The 9,811-nt window shown below is 40.1% G+C and overlaps 1 protein-coding gene across 1 annotated transcript in view; it reads right to left on the reverse strand.

Moving 5' to 3' along the window:
- Positions 1-870: 870 nt before the first annotated feature.
- Positions 871-9,811, reverse strand: part of MTO1 (mitochondrial tRNA translation optimization 1) — a 21,178-nt gene continuing 12,237 nt past the window's right edge. The window contains exons 10-12 of the mRNA XM_024731898.1: positions 6,577-6,695; positions 3,243-3,403; positions 871-1,311 (exon numbers count right to left, since the gene is read on the reverse strand). Of these exons, the coding sequence (XP_024587666.1) occupies positions 1,150-1,311; positions 3,243-3,403; positions 6,577-6,695 (442 nt within the window). The 3' untranslated portion in view covers positions 871-1,149. The remainder of the gene's footprint in view (positions 1,312-3,242; positions 3,404-6,576; positions 6,696-9,811) is intronic.

The following is a 9,811-nucleotide window of genomic DNA, read 5'->3' on the forward strand; positions in this document are numbered from 1 at the left end:
TTATTAAACACGTATCTTGTACCACATTAAAGAGAAATTATGCTATGAGAAAGATGTTAAGTTTTTAGAGGTTATGGAATATGTTCATAAGTTTGCCAGTCAGTAAATGCTGGTATAACAGTTCAATTACTTGTTTCTTCATTTTGCTAAGGCTTTTAAGGGTTAAAAATTGTAATATGTAATTAAAGCTACTAAAAATGATAAGGGAAGCATTTCACTGTGTAAAGCAAGTAGGATATGTGTCGTCGGCAAGGGAAGGTATAAAGAATGGAGTTGGGGCTTCCCTGGTGGCGCAGTGGTTGAGAGTCTGCCTGCCGATGCAGGGGACACAGGTTCGTGCCCCGGTCCGGGAGGATCCCACATGCCGTGGAGCGGCTGGGCCCGTGAGCCATGGCCGCTGAGCCTGCGCGTCTGGAGCCTGTGCTCCGCAACAGGAGAGGCCACAACAGTGAGAGGCCCGCATACCGCAAAAGAAAAAAAAAAAAATGGAGTTTTAAAAAAAAATTTATTTATTTTACTTATTTTTATTTTTGGCTGCATTGTGTCTTTCTTACTGTGCATGGGCTTTCTCTAGTTGCCGCGAGCAGGGGCTACTCTTGGTTGCGGTGTGCGGGCTTCTCATTGTGGTGGTTTTTCTTGTTGCAGAGCACGGGCTCTAGGTGCACGGGCTTCAGTAGTTGTGGCACACGGGCTCAGTAGTTGTGGCTCGCGGGCTCTAGAGTGCAGGCTCAGTAGTTGTGGCGTACGGGCTTAGTTGCTCCGCGGCATGTGGGATCTTCCCAGACCGGGGCTTGAACCTGTGTCCCCTGCATTGGCAGGCGGATTCTTAGCCACTGCGCCACCAAGGAAGCCCAAGAATGGAGATATTTTTGTTGAGGAAAAATGATGGTAATAATTTTGTCCTAGAGCTGTTTGTTTCTGGATGGGGCAAACTAAGGGACAAATCATATGGATATAAAAAGTGATAAAACGTTTGTGAAAAAAGGGAACTTTGAGAAAAGAATTTTGTAAGTTGTCAGGAGCGATTAAGATTAGATTGGATTTAATTAGGTAAATAAACTTTGTTACTAATAGTAAGCTAAAAAAAAAACACATCTTATCTCCTATCTGTACTCTTGTATTGATTAAAAGTCTTCTAAGAATAGAAAGCTATAACTGCCTATCTTCAAGTTTGTCTGTATTACATAAATGTTGATCAGTTTTGGGCAGTCTATCCATAGCTGCCTGTCTTTGCTGAGTGGTCTTCACAAATCTGAGCAGATTGATGATGGCAGCAGGTGTCACTCCAGGTATACGACTGGCAGCCCCAATCTAGGAATTAAAAACCACAAGAGAAACATAAATAAGCTATGTCAATTATAAGCAAATCTATTTTCCTCCTGCTAACAATCTGTATGTTACAGTTTATGAAATATTTTTAAGACTATTATCTTAATGTATCTTCAAAATAACTCAGAAAGTAGATAAAAGAAATGTGGTTATTATTAATATCTTCATTTTACAAAGGGAAACTGAGGCTCACAGACATTAAGATGAGTTGTCCGAGATCTTGTAACTAACAGATGGTAGAGCACCTAACCTTTTCTCTTCATTAAACTAATCTAACGTCACTAGCAGTGTGTTGGCTAGCACTCTATAATTCATCTCAGTAATAGTTCTGTGGTATATTTTTACAGTGAAATGTATGAATTATTCACTCCAAGTGGTATAAAGACCTCATATCAGTTCAGGTCTGTTTTGCCACCAAATGAGTCTGTAGCAGGCATTTGTCAGAGCTTTTTGTATTTTAGAGTTTTGGTTAAGAGGTGAACTCCGATGACCAGTTCTGTGCGATCCAATTTTCTGTGATAATGTAAATTTTCTATAACATTTGCACAGTAAAAATGCACTGTCCAGTATGGTAGCCAATAGCCTATTGTAGCTCCTGAGCACTTGAAATGTGGCTAGTAGGACTGAAGGGTTGAATTTTTAATTTAATTTTCATTAATGTCAATGGTCGCATTTGGCTAACAGCTATCGTACCAGGCAGTGCAGCCCAGTGAGTATCCACAGAAACATAACCCAATATGAATGGGATACAGTTATAAAACTTAGAGCCTCTCTGCCCACTTTCCACAATGACTTTTACTAAGAACACCATGTTAGGTTCATGAACACCATGAAATCACTCCTCCCTTTAAAAACTATTTTTTAAAAAAATTTTTGCGGACTATGGTTTTGTTAAGTGCCCCTTTATTTTTATGAACCATTACCCAAACCAAAACAAACACAACCCACTGCCCATTAAACTATGATACATCATCAATTTTTAAGATACAGCCCAGTTTCAGAGATGTTAAAATGTGTGTCTCAGAATCAGGAAATACAGCCTACCAGTCTTTAAATATTTGTTGTTACAAGTCCAATATTATATACTATAAAGTTTTTACCAGATGTTTACAGCTGGGTGCACATGCACTCACGCAAATGCAAAACACACGTAGACACACACACTCACACAAGCAAGCGCATGGGGTGGGGGGTCTCTTTGGCCCCCTTATTCCTCCTAGTGGCTCCCAACACACCACTATGGAATCCCTAGGGCGGGGATCCAAGTAGTGATTTGAAAACTACTGATAGGGCTTCCCTGGTGGCGCAGTGGTTGAGAATCTGCCTGCCAATGCAGGGGACACGGGTTCGAGCCCTGGTCTGGGAAGATCCCACATGCCGCAGAGCGACTAGGCCCGTGAGCCACAATTACTGAGCCTGCACATCTGGAGCCTGTGCTCCGCAACAAGAGAGGCCGCGATAGTGAGAGGCCCGTGCACCGTGATGAAGAGTGGCCCGCACTTGCCACAACTAGAGAAAGCCCTCGCACAGAAACGAAGACCCAACACAGCCATAAATAAATTAAAAAAAAAAAAAAAAAAAAAAAAAAACTACTGATATATATTCTATTTTAACCTAAAGTACTTTCTTTTAAGTCATGCATATATACAAGTTTGCACTGACAGTTTAGCGCAAGGTTGGGACTAGAGGATAATTATAATCAACCCAATTCTTAACTTCCAGTTACTTATTTAGACTAAGCTTTTTCATCTCGTAAAAACATACTGACATCTGTCATACAAAGAGAATATGAAAATAAGAGATTAAGCTTTTTATGATGAAATAAAAGTTATGTGGCCACTGTAAATCCAGGTTTTAAAAATTAAAGCTCTGGCTCTTTATAAACCGTTCCTATCCACTGCCTGTTTTCTTACCGTCTGTGGGCGACTGAAATGTAGCTTCTCTCGAACTTCATGGGACAAAGACACATCCCTGAGGGTCAAATAATCTAGGTCTTTTGGCAGTTGGAGAGCTTCATCTCGCTGAACTTCCTTTATTTCTTGTTGCTGATGGAACAATACTGATTCATATGTGGCTGGTGAACAAAATTAATTATGATATGCAGATTACATTAACAACTTACAGTTTTAGTTTTTTACAATTTACAGAGAGCTTTTGCATACATGATCTCAGTACCATGAGACAGGTGGGGTAGGTGTTCCCTTTCACAGATGAGGACACTGAGGCTAAAATAAAGAGAGGGAGTATCTTGCGTATTAACTACAACATTCGGTATGGTAGTTTATTCCATGTCCTTTTCATTTCAAAAATCTAGAAAATTAAAAGTAAAAAAAGAAATTGCTTTCCTTCTCAGTACAAATTTTGGTGGAACGTTTCCTTCAATAGGCCGTAGGTTTGAATTTTAAGTCCTAAAGATGTTTCTCCAAGGGCTTCCCTGGTGGCGCAGTGGTTAAGAATCCGCCTGCCAATGCACGGGACACGAGTTCGAGCCCTGGTCCGGGAAGATCCCACATGTCGTGGAGCAACTAAGCCCATGAGCCACAACTACTGAGCCTGCGCTCTAGAGCCCGCGAGCCACAACTACTGAAGCCCATGCGCCTACAGCCCGTGCTCCACAACAAGAGGAGCCACCGCAATGAGAAGGCCGCACACCGCAACTAAGAGTAGCCCCCGCTCGCCACAACTAGAGAAAGCCCGCATGCAGCAACAAAGACCCAACACAGCCATAAATAAATAAATAAATATTTTTTAAAAAGATGTTTCTCCAAGAAGATGGTTTTCTAAATTATGTCCATATAAAGCTATAATTTAAAAAAGTAGATCTTCTTAGGTGATAACATAATTTAAATAATTTAACTAAGGTGTTATTCAGAAGTCAGGAAGATAATTCAGCAATTATTTTGTAATTAAAGCATTCTGTTCTTAGAAAAGTAAATCCAAAACCTGTTTTAAAACCTAAATTGAGGTGGTCATTCTGTCCTGTTTAAGAAAGCAAGTCTTCCCTAAAGGTTCTGGCAAGTATCTGCTTCCATCACTCGACTGGCAGCCAGAAAATCTCAGCTCTGAGCCTGGCTCTGCCAGTAAACTACCCTCTAACTATGGACACATCATTATCCTTCTGGGCCTCAGCTGCTTTATCTAGAAATGTTAAGGGATGACCCGGAGGACTTACGATGGTCTTTATGACAACAAAGGATAATTGCGAGGTGCACAGGCCTCATAGACATGCTAGGTTCAAATCCCAGCTCTGCCACTCACCAATTGTGTGATGCTGGGCAAGTTATCACTTACTTATCTCTAAAATGAAGACATGATGCTAATAGCTATCCTTCATAGGACACTTTCAGGTATCAAATGAAATAATGCATGTGATAAATACAATATATAACAAATTAGTACAACAAATTGGAATGAAATTTTATGACTCATGAATAGACTCTTTATAGGATCACAGAATATAAATGAAGAGGTAATGTATATGTTAAAGATATATTTAATCTTTCAAATATGTATACAGCAAAACATGAGAGAGAACTATAAAAAAGAATCAAACTAATTTCTGCCTCGCAGTTTCTTGAAGAAACTTGTCTAGTGGAGGATCCAGGCAGTGATTTGAAAACCACTGATATGTGTTACTTTTTAACTTAGTGTAGTTTCTTTTAAGCCATGGATAGAAATCAGAGTCTTTATATATGCCAGAGTCTTTAAAGAACAAGGCAAAACAGTAGCTACTCCGTGGCTGAAGTCAGGGTTTCCTATAAACAAGTTAAAGATAATTATTCTGGATGATTTATTGGACAAAACAAAACTGCAAACCAAGTTTAAAGTATAACAGCCAGATGCTAACAGCCTAAATGTTCAATAAAGTAATTTTTACTCAATAGAAAGGTCATGGTGTTGAGATAAAAGGTTAACAATATTTCTTACACATTAGCAAATGACTAGGGTCTGGTCATTTGGAAGAATGATAGGTAGAGCTTGGGTCATCCTATATACGCAGCCAAAGTATAGCAAGGTGACAGACCTCTCTGGCACTGAAAGAAAATTATCACTGCTAGAAGGAATGCAGCTTTCTTACCACCTTCGCTGGTCCCCAAGGAGCTTAAAGTCCTTTCCTGTTTGAACAATCCATCATTATCCTGCTTTTCCTACCCTTCTCCCCCATCTCATTCTGTTCCCTGCCTTTTTCTCCACATAATTTTCCACTGGAGGAAAAAAATCTATCACAATGCAGAAGCTAATGTTATTCTCAGTATTTGTTTATCTTTGAAGTTTTTTTAAATAAAGAAAAACTTTAAAAGAATTCAGTGCAACTCCAAAAGTCACATGTGACCTTGATGGTCAATATATTGACGAAGAGTATGAGATCACACCAAATGTTATAATAATGTACAAGGGCAGACCGTGGATTTCTTTGCCTGATACAAAGTTAGTATTTGTTAATGGAAGAGTATTTCAATATATTGTCAAAGCCAAAGATAGCATTATTTTTCTCATTATTAGAACATTAAAATGGGGAAAATGTAGGGACTACCCTGGTGGTCCAGTGGGTAAGACAGTGCACTCCCAATGCAGGGGGCCCGGGTTCGATCCCTGGTTGGGGAACTAGATCCCGCGTGCATGCCGCAACTTAGAGTTCGCATGCTGCAACGAAAGAATTCCACATGCTGCAACTAGAGATCCCGCATGCCACAACTAAGACCTGGTGCAGCCAAAATAAGTGAATTAATAATAAATAAATTAATAAATATAAAAAAATAATAAAGATTACTTTCTTACAACAGGCAAGTTTACAAGTCTCGAACACACCTTGATCATGTTTGCGTTAGATCTTATAATTTAGCAGCAGGGTGGAGGAGGGAAAAAAAATCTAAAGAAAAAGGGTGGGGGGAATGTTAAAAAAAAAGGGTTTTTTTTGTTGTTGTTTTTTTAAAGGAGAGCTCTACAGTAGCACTTCCCAAACATGAAATATACACACAAATCATGTAGGGATCTTGTTAAAAGGCAGATGCTCACTCAGTGGGTCTGGGGTGGAGCCTGAGATTTTGCATCCCTAGCATGCTCCCACATGTTGCAATGCTATCTGGGAACCCCACTCTGAGTGGTTAGAGCCTAAGATGATGCTGGTCCTATAGTAATAAAGGCTTCTCTTGACACAGAGCTCTTTGTGGATCTGCCATCCATTCACAATTTGCACGAAAGGGAAGGAGAACATACAGACATCCTAAGTAAAAAAGTATTTTCTACCTTCTATTTTCAGTCTTTCGGCTAGCTCTCTACATTTGGTGTACTTCCTCAAGGGCTCTGGAACAGCCTTGGCCAACAACTCTATGTCAACTTCCTCATACTTCAGGACATCGAGAGCTCTACAAATACATAAAAGTTTCATTAACACAGGGGTCCATATTATATCAAGCAGATTAAGAACAAGATACCCTGAGAATAATACAAATCTCAGAATAAATAATGTCAATATATTTCTAATTCTTCCCAAGTACACTGAGCAAATGCAGCAGCAACTGCAACACAGTAGGACCTCAAGAAGATCAGCGTGTGATTCTCCTCAACTCCCTTCCTTTATCACGAGGGATAAGTTGCTGGTAGCACTGCAATAATCTACTTGTCCTCCCTTCCTTGTAAGGACAGAATATCCTCTGAAACAAGGGTTTGATTGAACTCCGTAAGAATTTACATCTAAGTCACATTAAGCCCACGTCCTGTGAGTGTGTTTGCACGTGTGCTCGGAACCAGCTGAAGATCTCCTGGCTTGCTCTCAAAGACTGCAAAATATCCACAGTTTCCTTCTCATTTTGTTTGGTTCTCACAAGGCCTCACTGATCTGTACAGTTTCCCTTAATTTTATTTTTGTTTACGTTGATCTTTCCCTCTTTTAATAGATTGCTTTTTTGACCAACTCTGTCCACCCCAAACCAATTAAACCAATTAATTATCGTAGCTCTGCCCATCCTTCGGTCCCAAGTTCTTCCAGGCCTCCCAGATGCCTTCTTTACAGCTCATCCTATCACCAGGGTCATGCGTCACCACCCTCTACAGATGCCTGACTCATCTCTTCCTCAGACGGCCTAGGAAAGGCTAGACCCTCTCTCCACAAGGAGCTGTCAACTTTGTTGTGCTCCACGAGATGAATTATGTCAACTAATTTCAGAGGCCTCATCGGATAAGCTAGAATGAAACCAAATAACCCTAAACTCCAAAAGGAAAGGGGTTGTCCTTTCAGAAATGATAGAACATGCTGGAACACACCTCCTAACGACTAACCGAAAAAACAGCTACCATGGAATCTTGCAGGACAGTGACCTCAAAGAAAAGCCTGTGACCATTTAACTTTTAAAAAGGTTTTAAATAATTTGTTTATAAGGCTTGGAGCTGTTTGCAGGCCCAAACTTCAAGACCAGCTTTGAATGAAGCCTAAGCCTCAGAGTGTAGAGGTCTGGCACAGAAGGACAAGCTAGCACACTTCCATAGAACACAACAGACAGCTTCTGCGCTACCTGGCAGGTCAATGCGTTTCCCTGTAATCATGACAGGAGATGTGTATGCACATGCACCTGTGGATCTCTCATGTCAAAATGCCAGCTTGAAGTCCAGTTCAACTTCTCAGGCCGGCACAGAGCCCACCACGTGTGCCGTAGATGCAACACATGTCCTTTGCCCAAGTTTCTATCTTTTTAGCTTTACATATCTAGGAACTGATAAAGTGGGTTCTTTTAGGGAGGCGGAACCCTAGACTATAAATATTCTGCTGAAATCAAATGAGGCCCGGTCACTGTCACCGCTTCCTTCTGAAATGAAAGACACCTGAATAAACAAGGAAAGCATTTGGCCAAATTACTGTTTTTTAAAAAAATCACCTTAACAAAATGGCTACTCATGGGATTAGTTAGGTAAAAACATAAAACTGACAGCCTCCTTTTTCATATTTTTATTCATCAATTCGCATTTTAAACTGTGTTGAAAAAAATCACTTCCCATGCTCTCACTATGACCTCAATCCACGTTAGTCACATTGAATGTAAATTCTAATTATACAAAATTTGAAATAGTGCAATATTTGATCTCAACAAAGCATAATGTTATAAATTCTTTTGCAAAGTTTGAAATAATGTGAACCCTCTTAAATTTACACAAACAAACAGCTGGACAACTGAGCGAATTATAAAACTATGTTTATACTACTACCATCTCCCGGTCCCACTTAGCTGGTAAACAAATACATCCAGCACCCTTATTTGTGAACCAGGCTGTCTTTCCTGTGAATGAGATCCCCTGGTTTGGGTGACTACTATACAGGTTATTTACTACTTACTGTTACTATAACTAAAAACCTGCTTACTATCCTCTAACCATGGTGCCAGTGCTTTGGGACATTCCCGTGAAAATGAAAATCTGGGAACAGAAATTGTAAACGATAAAACACTGTGATGACGTGAAAGCCAAACAAAGACATGCTATGTCTGGCTGTTAGTTAAGGGGAGAGCACTTGGAAAGATTAGAGATAATAAAAAGTAGCATTAAAATGGGTATACCTTTAAGTCCACAGAATCCCTCACAAGGAAAACAGGAGTTGGAAATAAAGGTAAACTATAAAGGAAAAACATATGGGAGACACAGTTGCAAGATCAAGCCGGCATGTGTGCTTCTAAGATACGATGATTGTAGATTATGCCTTCTGAGCATCCCACACCCCCGATTAGCTTACATTTTTTAAATGGGAAAAAGCAGTGGTGAAAGATGCAGATTTTGAATTATGCAAGGTTTTTAGGAACATACCTCTGAAGCAAAAAAGCTCTATATTAATGCCCTTTAGACTCAGAGTCCATATAACCAGAATGGTAAAAACAAGGACAAAACCCTAAAATGTAGCAAGGGACTCTTCAATTAAGTCCAAAGAATTTATAACACTATGCTTAATCAAAGTTTCCCTGCTATACCTCACAGGCAAGATGAGACCACTCCAATTGCTCCCTGCCTAAAAAAGAAAGCAGATCACTCTATTTCTTGGTTTGTACCCCCTAAATCTTAGGCAAGCCAGAACTCAGTGGGAGCCACAGAGAAATTAAATAAAAAATGAAAATAATTTAGAATCGTATATACTGTCATTAATGAATAGAGATAAGTTACATCTAAAGGATCCTGAAAAGAAGCAAATGTAATAGCGGCATTCTTTTAAAACGTGCAGGTAGGGAATTTATAGGTAATATCTCTCTGAAATGATTTCATTTTTCTTTAAAAAGTAAGAAAGGCGCTTCCCTGGTGGCGCAGTGGTTGAGAGTCCGCCTGCCGATGCAGGGGACACGGGTTCATGCCCCGGTCCGGGAAGATCCCACATGCCGCAGAGCAGCTGGGCCCGTGAGCCATGGCCGCTGAGCCTGTGCTCCGCAACGGGAGAGGCCACAACGCTGAGAGGCCCGCGTACCGCAAAAAAAAAAAAAAAAAAAAAAAAAGGTCTACATTAAAAATG

Source organism: Neophocaena asiaeorientalis, unplaced genomic scaffold, assembly GCF_003031525.2.
Source record: "Neophocaena asiaeorientalis asiaeorientalis breed wild unplaced genomic scaffold, Neophocaena_asiaeorientalis_V1.1 scaffold450, whole genome shotgun sequence".
Taxonomy (NCBI): Eukaryota; Metazoa; Chordata; class Mammalia; order Artiodactyla; family Phocoenidae; genus Neophocaena; species Neophocaena asiaeorientalis.